We start from the raw sequence: 18,024 nt of genomic DNA on the forward strand, positions 1-18,024 counted from the left end.
TTCTCAGGTTATGGCCACCACCAGCCAAAGTACCTTCCCCTAGAGATGCTCTTCATGGCTGCTTCTGGGAACTTCAGTTTCCATGGGACTTCGGCTCTGAGGGATCCTGGAGGAGAGTAGGTGAATATGAGCCATACAGGAATTTGAGTCTACAACATGAGGGCTCTATGGGTATGATTTGACAGATGAGAGCCTCTTTCGTACAGATGGTGCATACAGAGGTTAGTGTTGGGGTTGGGAGAAATATGGAGAAACAGGTTCTCTTTTCATTTATTTGCCCAAGTTTGTTAAAATCACCAAATGCCCTACTATCATGATATCAGCCACATTACTTTCATTAATACAAAATGAGAATGAGGACAAATACTTATATAGTATTTGTCCTGTGCCAAGCACAGCTCTTAACTTATGTGAGTTCCTAGAATTATCACCTTATTACGTAGATGAGGAATTGCAGACCCAGAGGTTAGTTAAAACTCAAGTAGCAAAGCCATGGTTTGAACTCAGGCAGCCTGACATTAGAGACCAAAGTCAGAGAGACTATGTCTCTTCCTTAATTTACATTCAAAAAGTTTGTGTGCATGACTTAGATGGCAACAAAGATTTGAGATATATATACATACCCTATAATACAATGGATGGAAACATTTTGAATGAAATTGCTATCAGTTCAGCAGATGCTATGTTCACCACGAACAATATTATGAACAATATTGCTGATACTATGAGAAATTCTCTACCTACTGAGACCCAATATAGCCTAATGATTAGCAAGATATTGGGGAAGTTATTGGAAAAGCTACCTGCGTATTCCTTTGTCAATCATGGCTCAGACGGGAGCATTGTTTACCTAGTGGAAGCATGTCAAACATGCAAGACCAGCAACCATTGTTAAAGATGAACAAATGATTTGGATCGTATTAGAAATTGATGAACTACTTGCATTAAAACTCATATGTATACGTGTGTGTGTGTGTGTGTGTGTGTGTGTGTGTGTGTGTGTGTGTATGCTTCTGTTTAGAGAATACTGAGAATTAAATGTTTTAAATTTATACATTGATTAACTGCTTACAGGGGTTTAAGTATTTTATCACTTCATTTTTGCTTATTCAGTTCTCCATTTTATTCCTTTGGTCAACGGGGAAAAAAGATTAGCTCTCTGACTGAGCTCTGATATGTTAAGCTTTTCAAGCTTTGGTCTCAGGTTTGTTCCTTGTTTGGCTCACACTTCTTTGCTAGAGAAGTAGGTAGACTACCTGCTTTGGGTGGAAAAGGCTATCCTCATTATTGAGTGGGAAGGTGGGCAAGAAGGCTGTTCCTCAGTAGGCTATTTCTTTCTTCTGTAAACCCAGTGAATTGAGCTGTCATATTTAAAGTTTTATTGGTGAGGATTTCAAGTTAGGACTGGAGCCCTTCTTTTGCAGTTCCTTCGGGGTTACATGTGGAAAAGAACAAATAGAAAACTCAGTGATGAACTTTGAATAAGGCTGTAAGAAACAAAGAGTCGCTGGTCCCTATGGTCTCAAGGAACACTGAAGGGCAGGGAGTTGTTTAAACACTTAAAAGCAGAAAGGAAATACAGACTCTTCGATTTAGGATACCAAAACCAGCTCAGAAAGTACTATGTGACGATCCGGGCAAAGCATTACAGTTTCTAGCCAGTCCAGTCATGATTCTCTGGCAAACTGCACAGTCATGGTTATGATGCACTGGGATAAGAGGCGCTATATAAATGTTAGATGTTACATAAATGTCAGAAATGATTATTGTTTGTTAATGGGGGCTAAACTGTTCCTAAGCAAAACTCTGACTCCCAGCCAACACGTCCGTAGCAGAGATTCTAACTACCAAATAACCCATGAGAACGGAATGCTCCCGTCCTGGTTCTAGAAAGGAGCCCAGCTGGGATCTGGGGTTTGAAAACAGGGGTTGTGGTGCCACTACTTACCCAACTAACTTCGGGCCAGGTACCTAGCTTCCTGGAGCCTGCCTTAGCTCACCTGTAAAATGGGGGATAAGAACACCTGTCCTACTTCTGCTTCCTGTGCTCAGTCCTTGTGAGAAGCAGGGGCGTTCGCATGGGTGCGAGTGCTTTGTGAAGGTGAGCCCCTGCAAGGATGACAGTGGTCATCTAGGATCGCTGGAATTTAGCCTGTACCTTACCTTTGAGTCCTAGTCACAAGGAGAAATCCGAATGGAAATGAAGCTGGAGATGGGGATGGTGACTGGCCACTGCTGAAAACGTCAGGCTCCCTCCCTCAACGGAGCTGTCAGGAAGATACTGCAGACCAGACGCCCGGATCCTGCATTCTGGCTCCGGCTCTGCCACTTGCCAGCCTGTGAGCTTGGGCGAGTTACAGAGGAGGCTCTGGAAGTGTTCGCCAAGGGCCCTTCCGGCTCTGACGTTGAGTCTAAATCAGGCTCATCACTTGGCTCTAGCTGTGATTCACCTTTCGCCTCCTGGAGAAACTATCTCCCCTCCAGCTTCTCAGACACACCAAGCAGGGGGCTTGGAAAGGGAGGGGGCTGTGTATTCCTTGTGAGGGTGCACAGTAAAGAAGTTATTCCCTTGGAGGTGAGGCGGCGTAGGGGATGGTGAAAAGGGGTGCCGAGTGAGTGTTCTGGGAAGCCAGGATTCAGGGAACACTCTAATGAGGTCACGACTGTCGCAGGCAAAAAGGAGGTGGACATCTGCTGGTGGGGGGAGGGGGCAGCGTTCTGCATTTGTGTTTGTAGAAAGTCTCTTCCCCGCACCCTTTGGCACCCCCTCAGCCCCCCACCCCCGTGTCCCATCCCCACATCTTTCAAACGCTACCAGGCCCTCCTTGGAGAGCCTGTGTCCGTGCCTCCTCCGTGGTCCTGTCTGAAACCGTGAGGATTGTTTCCAAGCTGACTCACACCACTAATGTCAGGGAGCCGTGTCACACGGCGCTGGGCTCTGCAAGCTGTTGCTTGCGCGGTCGCCGCCGCGGCCGCCGCTCCCCGGCGGGTGCACCAGGGTCCGCTCTTGGTGGGGGGGGCGGGGGCGAGGCGGGGCCAGGGCGGGGCCCACCCCCTTGGCGCGCCGGCCCCGCCCCTCCTCTCCCTCCCCCGCGGACCGCAATGATTTAGAAGTTCAGGAATCCCACGTGACGTCACCGGGGGGTGATGTAATGCACTCTAAATAGAATGTATTGTAATCTTTGCTCAGTCCAACGTGGTCCCTTCACCCGGGCTCCGCTCTTGCCTTCTCCACACTTGTTTGGTAAGTTCCTAAAAATACGGCTCGGCCACTTCTGGGGCTTTTGCATTTAGCTACTTTTGTTGCACTTGCCGCGGGAGCCATCTCGGGAGCGTACTTGGTTTGCAGGGGTTGGTTCTCGGCAGCAGCCGCGAGATTACTTGGTCCAGTGGGCAGGTCACAGGGCAAGGCGTAGGGAAGATGCGATGCATTTTTTTTTTTTTTTTTGGAGGGTGATCTGTGTTTGTAAACACTTTGGCGGACCAGAGGGAAGTCCGGCCCCAAATGCTGGTGGACTGTGGAATTCTGTTGTGTCCTGAGGCCACCCCAGAGACCCCACGCCGTGTCGGTTCTGGAGCGCGTCTCAGTGGCCGCCGCGCCGTGCGACTGGAGGGATGCTAACGTGGAGCGAGCGCCGTGTCTTCCCCGGCGTGGTGCGTGTGTGGGAACGCGCGTGTGTTTCCCTGACACGGGGAACAGTTATGAATCGGGGGTGTGTGTTTGCCTCCAGAGACCTGGCAAGGTGCGGAACCCTCCAGAAGTGCGGTCGAGCGGAGGCAGCGGCGGTGGCAGCGGAGACGGCGAGCCAGGAACCTCCCCCCGCGTCCCCAACTTCCCGGTGATGCGGCGGAACCCCCGGAGAAAGTTTGCAAACTTCCAGCGGGCGCGGCGAGGACGCCGGGTCACCTAGGGGGCGGGCGGGCGCGCGGGGCGCTCGCTCCCTCCCGGTGCCGAGCCTGCTGCTGCCACCTCTCCCGCAGGGCGGCCCGCCGCAGCTGGTGGGCGCGCGCGCCCGGGGAGGGGACGTGGCCCTTGAAGGGCACTTGGCTTTCGCCCCAGGCGCGGAAGGCTCGAGAGTGGCGCGGCTCTGTTCGCTTTCACTCCTGCAGTCGTCTCCTGCCTCCGTCCGGTTCTCGCTGGCATCATTACCTCTTCCCCGCCGCTGCCCCAAATGACAGCTCCGGGTTTTGCCGCGGCAGCGCGGTGGCAGTTCCCAGGACCCGGCGGCGGAGCCTTCCTCTCCTGCAGATTCTCCACGCAACCACTTAAACTTTTCATGAAGTTCTTAGAGGGGCAAAGAGGCGCGAAGGAACCAAGGACACGTTTTCTCCCGGCAGCTGCATCCCGCTTCTTCTTTGCCATAGAATTACTTCCTGGGGGAGGGAGTATCCGGTAGATAAAGCCCCAGACCTTGTCCACCCCCTCCCCAACTTTCCCTGAACGGGTGCCACCCCCCACTTGATGCTCGTTCAAGGCCAGGAACTGGAGTGGGTTGCTTGTAGGTTGCGTTGTCAGAGTCCTCAGAGTGTGTTCGATTTTTATTTTTCCCTCCCTCTCTGACATGTGTCAAGGAATAAAGGCTGGATACAGGTCCATTACGTCATTCTGCAGGCCAGTAAGTGTTTGATTAACAGCTTCAGATACTCAAGAGTTCGGGGTTTAGAAATGCTGACAAAGCAACTCTGCTTTTCCAACCCCCCCCCCACCTCCCCCAGCAGACTCGTACAGTCGCCCATTCCCTGGGCATCTTTATTGCCCTCTCCTCCGGTACCCCTCCTTCTCTACCCCCTCCCCCGCCCACACCGTTATCACTCTGGCTCCGCCTCTGCCTTCTATTGCTTTCCCCGGGGCGATCACTGTCCCCAGAGTGCAGTAAGAGCTTCTGGGGTCTGAAGGGAGCACAGTACCTGATCACCGCACACGCAATCTGCCCCTTTCTATTATTTAAGGAAGGCACCAGCGAGCCCTCTTCTCCAAGGCGCGACTTCTCTGTCCTGATAGAAAAGGCATCTCAAGAAATGTTTAGAGTCGTTAGGATAATACTACGTCCCTGTGGTGACTTAGGAAAACCACACACCCACTGCAAATAAAGTACTTAATTTTACATAGCGCCTTCCTCCAACCGTTTAGCGGAAGAGGGAAGGCCAAGAAGTGAGGGTGCTGACTAAATCAAATTTAGCTGAACGAATCAAGAGTTAAACGTTTCGTTTACAAAGCGAGGGAATGTGAGTCACTGAACCCAAAGTACCTCACAATAAATTGGTGGATGCTTTTCTTTCTCTTAACCTTAAGTTTCTATATTTGAAGAGGAAATCTAAATACATAAGTCACTGAATTGAGTCAGAATCTTAGTATCTGGCAGTTGAAGTCAAAACACTGTGTGTGACGCGTTTAAGGGATAAAAGTAAAAAGAACTGGTAGTGGGGGAGGGTGTGTGTGTGTGTGTGTGTGTGTGTGTGTGTGTGTGTGTGTAAGCAGCAGAAATCAAATAAAAAGATCTCCTGACAGAGTTTTGGATTGAGCGGGGCAGAGGATCTGGGTGCTCTCTGATTTGAAGTTGGCGGAAGCTAAATTGAGGAACATTTATATTCTGAGTATGTGGGAATTTCTTGAAGAACACACATGTTTTATTATAATCAGATCTACTTTCTTCAAGCAGCCATGCTGCGGGGAAGGCAGTTGTGAAACTTGTGTCTGGGGTTTAATTGACATCCTTCCCCAAGTTTGCGGCCGTATTTATTATTTATTCACCTCTAGAGATGAAATAGTATAACCCCTGCAGAATACATGTGCATCTAAAATGTGAAACTTCTTGTTTGTGATGTATAGACCTCAAGGAAAAAATGGCCCGGGTCACCAGCACTGGAGAGTGTGATTAATGATCAGTGATTTAGTGATCAGTGATTAGTGGTTTTATTCAAACTGTTACCTCTGACCAGAAGCACACATCAGAGGATTAACAGGCTCTTTAGATAAATGCTCATTAGTGGAAGGGGAAAAGCAAAGATAATAGGCATGCACCCAGGGACAACTTTCGAAGAAAATCATTCCCCGTCTTCAGAATAATAAGCTCTATTAACAGAAAGCCCTTTTAATTTAAAACTTGCTTTTATCTTGTAAATCAAAGTTAGATGTAAAAGTTTGTAGTGCCATTATAACCTAAATTTTCCCATATCCACTCGATGTGGATTATCTCAGTAGCGATATTTTTTTTTTATTTAAATAAACAATTGGACCTTCAGAGCAGCTGAACCCTGACAAGTTCTTAACTCCCAGGGTTTGAAGGTGTCCGTCCCCCCTTCTAGAATGGAGAGTGCGACTTGCTAGCTAGATGGCGCACTGTTATTTGGTGTTGTGTGCGGTGGGGCGCAGGAGTCGCAAGGAGCAAGTAGCTGCTTGCGCGGGGTTCTTCCACACTTCCAACAAAGTTGATTCTGTGTAGGCTTGGAGGCTAGACAGTTCTACAAGTTTTTAGTCACATTTTCCATGTCAGTCAAATCGGGGGAGTTCAAGGCTACTGGAAAAATTAGTCTCATTACTAAAAGAAACTTAGCGAACGAGGGAGGAAAGGAGGTACCGGAGGCCAGGAGGTACCCTGGATTGCAGAAGTGATTGTAAAATAGCAGACCTGCCTCTCCTCCTCCTCCTCCTCCTTCTCCTCCTCCTCTTCTTCTTCTTCTTCTTCTTCTTTTTGACTAAGAGCTAGTTTCACAATCTGTGGTCTGATATTCTGAGGCAAATCCTCAAAGCTTTATTTTCTTCCTAATCTTGCTGGTGAAAAAGAAGTTACTAGAAAGAAAGGAAGAAAAAAACCTGATTTGGTGACTGCAGGAAGCAACACGTTGCTGATTTTATTCTACAGATAATGGTAAGATGATGTTTCTTATGCTTATGAAGCAGAAAGGAACTTTGCAGTTGGTTAAATGAGGCCGATCCTGTATCTTCATAGATGAAATTCAGAAATGGAATTCTTACTTCACACTGAATTTTAATATTGCCTTTGTCAGTTTCCTGGGACTTGGTATAGCATTTTGTGTGGAAGGTGTGTGTGTGTGTGTGTGTGTGTGTGTGTGCGTGCGTGTGCATGTGTGTGTGTGTGTGTGTGAATAAGACCATTATTTCCTGGGTAAAATAATGTTCATGAGCATGTGAACTGCAGTAGGTTCTAACTGCTATGAAGCATGTTAAATAATGTGTCAGGTAAAAATTCCTTTTTCCATGGGCCTTCATGAATCACTTTAATAAGTACTTAAGTTTTAATAAGGAAGGCGTTTTTAAAAAAGAAACCTAAAAATGGAAATAAAACAAAACAAAAAAACATTTCCCACATACAAACCTAGATATGTATTCCCTTTGAAATAGGATGCTGTTGATTGAATATCAACTATTACGCTATTACTTTAGTTTTAAAACTTAAAAAGAAAATAATAGGACTCGTTTGTGCTTCCCTGTAAATGTCCTCATTTTCCTTCCCTATAAATGTCCTCATTTTCCTTTGCTTGTAGCATTTCATATAAACCTGTTATTTTAAAATCCTAACTGATGCGTAACAACTTGTATTTTTCAACTTGACTGAGGATAAGCATGTTTGCTCAATTGATATATCTTCAAGCTGTTTCTGAATGTAAATTGCTGATATCCATAAACTGCCTGTCAATAAAAAGTCAGTTGTGACCCTATATAGTTTCTACATAAGTAGAGAGTTTATTAGAACGTTCCCATAAAAGCATGGAAACTCCTCTGTGACACTGCAGCTTTTATTTGAATAGGAGGTTAATTGAATGGTAGTTTGCCAGAGAGACTTTTCCTGTATAGCTTTTCAATTACAGTAGATTGAAGATTTTCATACAACTAACTGTCAGGTTCCCACACCTGCAGATTCAAAACCAATTAATCATGGACTTTCCTTGCTATTTGTACCAATGTCAAGTCCCTGGTCTCCTGATTTCTTACTAATTTGCCTTTTAGCAACGGTACATCACTGTCCTATAGTATTTCCTTAGCATTGGAGTTAATTTCTTATTAAGCTGAAAATTGTTCTGTGGGAAGGTGATGTTTGCTGTATCCTCAAGACGTGAACTTTGTAGTCGGTTTTCTTCTGCTTGCGTGGTTAGATTAAAATTGGGGATCTGAGTGGACTTATTATGTTTGTCATCTTTTTTTTTCCTTCTTCACTTCAAAGCAGTGCTGTTAGTCACAAAATTAATGTGATCATGGCTGGTGTTTCCCATCTATACGCTTCTTTTGCTTCTTACAAATTGGATTTCTACAGCAATTTAAGATCTTTTTTTAGAGGCAGCTTTCTTGGATGAAGATGGAACAATGATCTCAGTCAATTCATTATCTTGTCCAGTTTGACTACCAGCTGTATTATGGGAATCTACCAATGCTTTTTATAAATTAGTGTTTAAAAATTTAAATCTAGTACTATCTCTCTGAATGCTATTTAAGAACATTATGCAGTTGAGATAAGGTAATAAACTGGGAGGCAATAGCCTTAAACATTTAAGTGTAAGAAAGAAGCACTTTTGGATATGCTAAGCAGACTTAAAGAACTTTTGTGTATCGCTATTTGTAAACTAAATAAGCTATCTGTTTTGTGACATTGATTTAAATAGAAACCCTGACACTTTAAAAATGACATCATGTTTAATGTTTTCCCTAAAAAGTTCTTGCACTTTGTAATTAGGAAAAGATCGGCAATTCGTGATTTTGAGGATCCATTAGTATTCCATTGTTGGGAATCACAAATCATGGATTTAACATAAGAGAAACAGAGAGAGGGCTTTTATAAATTTTCAGGTAGTGATAACAGTACGCCAGAAACAAGAGTAAAATTTTTGAAGCTCACCTTGAGACTCTGGGACCTTCAAAATAAAATTTAGAAAGTTTGGATAAATGTCTGAATGCATGTTGTTTTGGCATTCTTGTGTTTCTTTCCTTGAAGCTCACACTGTTGCTTCTTTCGGTGTTCTGAGAAATTGATCAGAATCAACTTAACACTTTAAAAACACATAGTGTAGTTGCTTCCTTCTCTTTCTTCAAGGTTTACATTTCTAATCTCCACCCAAAAATGAACCAGGATTGAAAACTTCCATGTTGGCATTTGGCTTGAACTAACCTTGGAGAGTAAGAATGCCTTCTGGACCAAGGATGCTGATGGTGAGATAGAAAGGCTTGTTGTGGCATATAGAGAGCTGGAGCTGGGGAGGCCTTCTCACTGACAGACCAACCTCATCACTCCTCGGGGGAGAACCTAAGGCCTGGTCCCTGGGCTCACCGAAGCCCAGAGCTAGAGAGTACCAAACCGAGCCTACAAGTGGAGTCCCTGCCTCCGGGCCGAGTTCTCTTTCCATGAGCCAGGCCGCCATAAATACCCTGGTCATGAATGAAACATTACCTATGGCTTTGGATACTGTGCTCTTTTTAAGCCTTTTGATCCGTAACCTTTCAAAGACAACTTTTTTTTTTTTTTATCAGATATTTTGAATGAATGCCCTGACTGTAAAAACTGTAGTTTCTATTCTGTTTATTCTGCTAGATCTGTAACGTTAGTTTTTTTTTCACATTGACCTCCTTATTTGAAAAACCATTCTTCTCATTTCACCGTTATTATTAGACATGCCCTGTTAAACTATACCCTCCCGATTTGATTTGAGACTAAAAACCAGGCAGAACTTAAAGATGGTCTAAAAGACCATTTTAGAATAAGGCAGTGACTTTTGTCACTTCCTTTTTTTCTTTATCACCTTTGAAGAAGGGATCCGAGCAATTATTTAAAGTTAAATAATCTTTCTTTCTGTCGAATAGAGCAACGAGTGCTATTTTCATTCTGGCAGATGTACTTTTGCCCAGAACCTCTCTCTAGTATATTATCTTTCCAGGTTGGTCTATACGAGAGTATTTGGAGGTGAATATTACATCAGAAGTGAGTTGCGTCTAGAAGTATGCTCTTTGAGGTTTCACTGGCAAAACTTGACTAATCACAGCTAATAGAAATCACGCATGCAACATAGGGGGCTCCAGAGCACCACACATCTGATTTAAGATGACATTTAGGTTATGCTGTATTTAGGATGGGGAACAAGAATATCTCAATAGAAATCTTGAATGCATCTACTGTATGTGTTATTTGGCTTGACCTGTAGGTTTCCTTTCCAGCTCTTTGCATGAACACTTTATATCAGAATTCAGGTCTCTTTTATTCTTTTATTACACTGAGGAGCCCCTGTGTTGCATGATTCCTCAAATACAACACTTTTCAGCCAATTTTATGCAATTCTCTCTGCTGGCTTCCCAAGGGGGAAAACCACATGCAACAAAAAACATCTTTGTTTTTGCTTGAATTAGCTGATTATAAGAAGAAATACATTTAGCTCCATTTGCCAGGCCTGGTAGGGGCCTATCACTTTATCAAAACAAGATCTTCTTCTCTTAAGTAAGCAACGACGCTGTTTGGCCTCTGAATGACCAGGTACTGATCTGTGCACCAGAGGATAGAAGGCATTGAGGATCAAATCTGTTTCCACCAGGGTACCTAGGCATGCTGTGGTATACCATTATGAACAGCCTGATTTGCCTTCCTGCAATGACAGCCTTGTCCAGAAAAACACTGCCTTCTGGGAGGAAAGACAATATGCTCAATTCTCAAACTGCTCAGTTTTGAGCAGGGACTGACGGCTGTGTTGAAGATGGCTTTCAGAATGCCGGTTATTTATTAAACTACCACATGGTAATGGTAAGACCTTCCCAAGCTAGGGCTCAACTATCTACATCTTAAAAGCCTTAATGGTCCATTCTCTGCATTTTTCTTATGCTAATGTTTTTCTAGATTTATTTTTAAGTATCCATTCTGGTGACTCTGCTTTCAGAGTAACCCTGCAATACCAGGTCACAAGTGTGTAGAATGGGAGAGGGAACATTTTTCCATAAGGGAAGTAGATTTTAATATCAAATCTTAGAAGAAATAATTAGCAAGACAAAAGCGAGAAAGATTTGAAATCTGATGGATGGCTCAAAGGCCCTGCCATAACTCTGCCAAACAGTATGGTTTATGGCAACAGGAAAAGCCTGACACTGGAAGAGGGAATCCCCTAAGTGCTGCCTTCAATTCATTATGCTTCTCTGCCTCAGTTTCTCTGTTTGTGAGAAAAGAGTATTAGTTTTGACCAGCTCTGTCCAACAGTGGGAACCATAAATACAAGCCACCTATGTAATTAAAATGTTCCAGTAGCCACATTAAAGAGGCAGAAAGAAACAGGACATTTTTAAAAATTCATTTATATATTTTGAGAGAGAGTGCACACACACGTGCGCAGGGGAGGTTGGGTGGGGGGCAGGGGTGGGGGCAGAGCTAAGCAGGCTCCACGCTGAGCACAGAGCCCTACTCTGGCTAGAGCTCACCACTGCAATATCACGACCTGAGCTGATATCAAAGAGTTGGCCCTTTAACCGACTGAGCCACCCAGGCGCCCCAAGAAACAGTTAATTTTTTAATAACATTTAATTTGATCCAGTGTATCTGAGATATTATCATTTCAGCGCATAATCAATATGAAAATGTCGATGAGATATTTTGCGCTTTTGTTGTTGCTACTGGTACTGAATCTTTGAAATCTGGTTATTGGTCACACCTCTCAGTTCAGACCAGTCACAGTTCAAGTGCTCTGCAGGCACATGTCATCAAGTGACAATGGTGTCAGGCAATGTGAATCTGGACTCTGCTTCAATGGTTCTTCATCTGGCAGCCCAACAGAACCACCCGTGGAGTTTATAAAAAAAAAATGCCGATACCTATTCCCCACCCCCGATTCTGATTTGATTGGTTTTGGTGGGGGGGGGGGGGCCTGGGCCTTTGTATTTTTTAAAAGCTCCCAAAGTGGTTTCTAAAGTGTGGCCAGGTTTGGGACCTGCAATTCTATCTGATCTCCGCGGTGTCTTTTGTTCTCATATTCTATGATCTATTGATGGAAAGAGACTGCAGTAAAGCATTCAGAGTTTGAGATTAACCAGTAGTTGTTGTAGGCACGCGACAAAACATATTTAAGGAGATACAATCAATAAAAATTAAAACGTCCAGGGGCGCCTGGCTGGCTCAGTCAGTTGGGCGTCCGACTTCGGCTCAGGTCGTGGTCTCACAGCTCCTGAGTTTGAACCCTGCATCGGGCTCTGCGCTGACAGCTCAGAGCCCGGAGCCTGTTTTGGATTCTGTGTCTCTGTCTCTGTCTCTCTCTCCCCCTCCCCCACTCATGCTCTGTCTCTGTCTCTGTCTCTCTCTCTCTCTCAAAAATAAACACATTAAAACGTACAGATTGAATAATTTAGAAGAGGATTCTTTGAGCCACAGATGAACTCAGTTTTGTATGAGTTTCAAATATCTTAAATGGTTATCTTTCCCCAAAATATTACGATTGGGTTTGCATGCAGCCTCTTAGAAATCCTCCATTTTGGAGAAGGCCAAGATCACCGCATTTCAGTGGTTTTGCTAGCTTACTTCTTTGTCTCAGTTACTACTCTCCTTTAGCTCTTTCTGGAGGGAGAATCTTACTTCGTTTGAGGCAGCTGGGTCCCCTTGTGTTTTCCTCTAAGCTTTTAAATAAGCTTTGTGTCATTGCAGAGACCAAACTTGCCCTTTGCTCACGTCAAGAAGTTAGTAACAGTTCTTTCTAGTTGCCATCCTTTAAAGTATTAGAAGAATCAGTATTTCCCAAGGCACATCAGCGTGTTCTCTTTTGATAAATGTTTAACGGCGTGTCAGTTTGTGCATTCACTAAGGGACGCAAAGAACCCAAAATTAAAAACAATGATTTCCACATTCCTCACCCATCTTCTTTCCAAGTCAACAACGAGTATTGTTTGTGGAGGGGAGGAGAGATCTCAGGGACGGTCTCTTGTGACTTGGTGCTGCTGAAAACCTCTGCATTCCCGAATTCGTGAGTCATTCCACCCCAAACCTCTCTCCTTATCCCCTGCATAGCAGTGTGTTTCCAAGTACGTGTTTATGTGGCCATGTGCTTTTTAAACACGACTTACAACCATTTTTGGTACAAACTGGCGCGTTTCCTCTACATTTTGTGATGATAATATTTGTGTTTTCTGTCAGGTCATTCATCAGGAAAATTTTACCCTCCTTTCATTAGAAGAAACTGAAGGATTGACAAGGCGGGGCATCGTGTTCATTCATTAGAAGGGGGTGAGGCAAGCACTCCCATTTATTAGTACCTAAAGATAAGCACTGTTCTGGGTGGTTTCCAGGTGGCGACTTGCCAATTGTGTGTATGATTACATTTGTCTTTGAGTTTACAAATAACTTTATTTTTTTTTCCTGATGCTTTTGCATGCGTTACTTGTACTTAAATGATTTCTCTGCTAATAACTTTTGCTTCCCAGCTCCAGGCTGCATGTACCTGGACTGATTAACAAATACATTTGGGTATATCAGCCTCTTCACAGGAGACCTATTCTGAAAGTTGCACGGAGACCTCTGTTACAAACCCGTGTTTTTAGTGGTATCTAGGGAAACTTTCTCTAAGGCTAATTTGTGATTGACTTTTGAGGACTTTGTGGAAGGACGGTGAGATTAAAGATGTGAGTTGTTCAACTCTTTTGGGGATTGAAAGTAAAGGGTTTTGGGTATTCATTCACTAAGCAAGACAGATAGCTCCTGAATTATCTTGAGTAAAACATTTTAGCTCTTGTTTTACCAGTGTACTGTCTTCACACTTGGCCTGAGTCATCTGCTTTTGGGTATTTGGCATTTGTTTTCTCCCAGTAATGACTGGGGTTGGACTTAACCATGTGCAGTTTCTGTCTGCACCTCTAGGTCTTTCATGCATGAAATACATCCGTGATTAATAGTGCAATCTGTGACTAGTGCCAGGGAGGGGTTATTTTGGATCTTTTTCTAGGCATTCTACTAACGTGAAAACAACTCTAATATCCACACATATATGTGGTTATGGTGGTCAAGCTTGTATGTAAATAAAAACCTCTGCCAGGGCAGACCAGGAGGTGATTATCGTCTTTCTTGGGATGCCCATGGATAAATTGTTCCTCTTTTGAGCAAGTATCTATTGGTCACATTGATCTAGACACACGCATTGTTGATTAAAAGGTATTGCGAGGTTAAAAAAAAAAAAATTGAAACCATATTTAAGACACTCCTCTTTTCTAATATGGCCTGTCCCAGCACACGCTGTTTACAATTTCATCTTCCAGCTTTTGCAAAGCCAGATGACTAACGACCACCATTCTTAATGCCGTGCTGGTGGACGTCATCGCAGATGACGGTGCACAGAGTTTTGGCACCATGAAGAAGCATGTAATTTGAAATTGCGCTTTTTGTTAAATACCCATGCTAATCTCCCAATCATTCAAAACATTAACAAAACAAAACAAAACAAAACAGTGATGTCTGCTCATTGAATGGAGGCAGCACTGGCAAAGATGTACCTTTTTTTGTTTGTTTGTTTTGTTTTTTCATGTGCCTTAGAAGCACTCACAGAAATCAGGGAGACAAAAACTGCATGTCATTATTTGACATGCCCTTTGGAAGGGACATCCTTAAGACAGACAGGTTAACCCTTTAACCCAAGGGTCATTTTTACTCTTTCGAGGAAATGTGCCTTTTTCCCCCCCGTAAAGCACAACAACTACAGTATCTTTAAAAGGAAGGTTGCACATGGGATGCTGTATCTTTTATTAACATTTAGCAGATATTTTAGGAGGGTCTATGTAGGAAGCCTTATGTTCCTTTACATGGTTTTTAGTTATTTAATGTTTGTTTCAAAAAAATAGGGGATTCTGGGGATTGGTTGCATAACAGTGTAAGTGTTACTGCCACTACGGAATGATACACTTAAAAATAGTTAATAGTAAATTCTTTGTTGTGTGTACTTTAACACAATTAAAAAAAAGGGGGGGAGGGATAGGGTTTGCATGTACCCATTCTCCAGATGGAGAAATAGAACGCGTGGACCACTTATTCAAAGTTAGGTGTAGCAGCTTTAGTGCCTCAGTGGGAAGAGCAAAAATTTAAAGAGGACTCGTGTGTTTCTGATCGATGCAGCGAGGTGACACGTGTGTAATGTGATTCTAATACATAGGATAATCCAGGGAAGACAACAGCTAGTCACATAGCCCTAAATGCCTTTTTTTTTTTTTTTTTTCTTTTTGGAGACTGGCTTGCATCTTGATGGGCCCTATGTATAGAAAGCCGTGTCATTTCATTTGAAAACCACACCATTTGGGATTATTTGAAGGTCTCTGTATTGACTTGGTTGCCTTTCTCAGTGCAAGGATCTGCTCAAATGAAAAGAGATAGACTTGTAGTTTATGTAAGGGCGTATAAGCCCACACTTCCCTCCCTCCGTCCCTGGCTTCCTTCCTTCCTCTCTCTTTCCATTTTACCCTTCCTTTATTAGATATTTACCGAGAACTGGGGATACGTGATCAAAACCAGACAGAGTCCCTCTCTTCCCAGAACTTACCCGTAGGACAGACACCAAAAAGGTCTCTGCGATAGAGTATTGTGAGCATGCAAGCCTGGAGGCAAGAAGCCCAGTCAGGGGGCTAGTGTGGTTGTCCAGGCAAGAGGCGAGGGTGGCTTAGCTACAATGGTGCCAGATTTAAAAACCATTGAAGAGAAAGGATCAATATGACTAGGGGATTGATTTCTGGAAGATGAGGGGAGGGAAGAGTCCCTACTCATCCTAAGGAGAGAGGGAGCCTGGCGGGATAAGATTGACGTGGTATGGAAGCCTGGATTGTCCTTTGTGGCAGCAGAGGACTGGAGGGTTTCTGCCTTGGACTTGAGTCCGAGTCCTTGATGGAGAGCAGAAAATAGCTGTGACTAGACATTCCAAGAGCAACTGTAACTACAAACAGTAGCACAGTTGGTCATTGGGTTATAGGCAGTGCAGTTTTGATAATTTATATCAGAGAGTAGCCTCTCCGAAGAGAAAGGCAGCCACCTCCCAAAGCAACCACAGCTGAGGCCCCAGCAGGCTCCAGTGCACAGCTACACATGTTCGTTTCCTACGGCCACTGTTAACAAAGCACCACAGACCGAGTGGCTTTCAGAAATTTATTTTCGAGAATTCCAAAGTCACGGTGTCAGTAGGGTTGGTTCCTTTTGAGGGCTGTGAGGGGAAATGTTTCGAAGTGTCTCAGTTCGGCTCATAGATGGATGTGTTCTTTTTTGGATCTCTTCACATCATCTTCCTCCTGTGCCCTTCTGTCTCTGTGTGTGAATTTCTCCTTTTTATAAGGACACCAGTCCTATTGGATTAGGGCCCACTCTAAGGACCTCATTTTAACTTGATTACCTCTGTAAAGAGTTTATTTCCAAATAAGATCACATTTCAGGGTACTGGAGATTTGGGGGGAGCACAGTTCAACTTGTAATAGTAGGTAAACCTATCAAGAAGGCAGCACCCAGGGCAGGTAGTAGTGGGACCCTACGGGAGCCGGTAGCTTTGGAGTGACATGGCTCATAACCAGACATTTTTTAGCACATGTTAAGCATAAACGTCTGATGGGTCCCCAGAAAAGCTTGGAACAAGTCTTTAGAGTTGAGGGTACATACATTACCAGGTATGGACAAAGCCAGCAAAACAAGGCTATGCTTTGAAATAGATATATACATATTGCCCCGATTACTGAATTCTCTAATACAGGCATTGTCCTTCGTTTGGCCTTGAATTTGTCTTCCCAGCTTGTGAAAGAGCAACACCAAGTTTTAACATTGAAAACAAAGAATTAAATATAATTAGTTTGTCACCCTGACAGGTTTAACAATCACTGTTTTGATGTGGTAATATTTACTTATAAGAACAATAGCCACCAGTTCCCATACACAACACACACACAGACACACACACAGACACAGACACACACACACACACACACACACACACACAGACACACACACACACACACACCACAGGTTGAACATAGATGTTTCTATCAGGGCAAAAAAAAATTAAGCTTTTATAGTTGTTGATGAATAATTTATGCCTATGTGCTACCTCTGTTTTACGCAGTGAAAGCACAAAAGACAAAATTCTGTGTTTTAAAAATATGTCATAATAAATAACAATCCAGTTAAAATGGGCAAAGGGTCTGAATTAGCCGTTCTACAAAGAAGATATGCAGATGACCAATAAGCATACAAAAGGGATGTTCAGCATCACTAGTTACTAGAAAATGCAAATCAAGACCCTAGTGAGTTGCCTCTTCCTACTCTGCAGGATAACTATAATAAAAAAGACACACAATAACAAGTTTTGATTAGGAAGTGGAGAAGTTGGAACTTCCATACATTGTTGGTGGGATCGTCTAATGGCATAGCCACTTTGGAAAACAATTTGGCAGCTCCTTAAAAAGTTAAATATAAGCCTGTGACCTAGCAATTCCATTCCTAGGTCTACACCTAAGAGAAATGAAAATATATGTCCATACAATAACTTGTACATGAATGTTCATAGCAGTGCTATTCACAATAGCCAAAATATGGAAATAACCCAAAGTCCATCAACTGATGAATGAATAAATAAGTTGGTCTATGCGTATATTGGCAAATTATGTTTATAAAAAGAAATACTGACCTTTGCTACAGCATTCATGAACCGTAAAAACATTATGCTAAGAAAAAGTGTCGGACAGAAAGGACTGCATATTGTATGATTCCACATATATGAAAGGTCCAGAATAGCCAAATCCAGGGAGGGAGAAGGTAGATTAGTGGTTGCTAGGGCTGAAGGTGGGGCTGGGGACTTGGGAACCACTAAGGGATGTGTGGTTTCTTCCTGAGATGATGAAAATGTTTTAAAATTGACTGTGGTGCTTTTTGCACAAATCTGTGAATATTCTCAGGCTATTGGAATTGTACACTTTAAGCTGGTGAATTACGTGGTATAGAAATTGTATGTCAAGAAAGCTATTAAAAAATGTAACACATCATAGAGAAAAATATAGGATGCTAAATTTAATTAGGTTATATGCCAAATAGAATATTTTGATCT

General features: G+C 43.4%; 1 protein-coding gene across 8 annotated transcripts in view; it reads left to right on the top strand.

Moving 5' to 3' along the window:
- CREB5 (cAMP responsive element binding protein 5) overlaps positions 1-18,024 on the top strand; it is a 480,741-nt gene that overhangs the window by 83,358 nt on the left and 379,359 nt on the right. The window contains exon 1 of one of the 8 annotated variants that reach the window (XM_042968923.1): positions 198-221. The exons of 6 other annotated variants lie outside the window; for them this stretch is intronic. In XM_042968923.1, coding sequence (XP_042824857.1) covers positions 207-221 — 15 coding nt within the window. In that variant the 5' untranslated portion in view covers positions 198-206. Of the gene's footprint in view, positions 1-197; positions 222-18,024 lie in introns of those variants that run through there. One more of the 8 variants, XM_042968853.1, reaches the window with a different exon arrangement.

This window comes from Panthera tigris, chromosome A2, assembly GCF_018350195.1.
Source record: "Panthera tigris isolate Pti1 chromosome A2, P.tigris_Pti1_mat1.1, whole genome shotgun sequence".
Taxonomy (NCBI): Eukaryota; Metazoa; Chordata; class Mammalia; order Carnivora; family Felidae; genus Panthera; species Panthera tigris.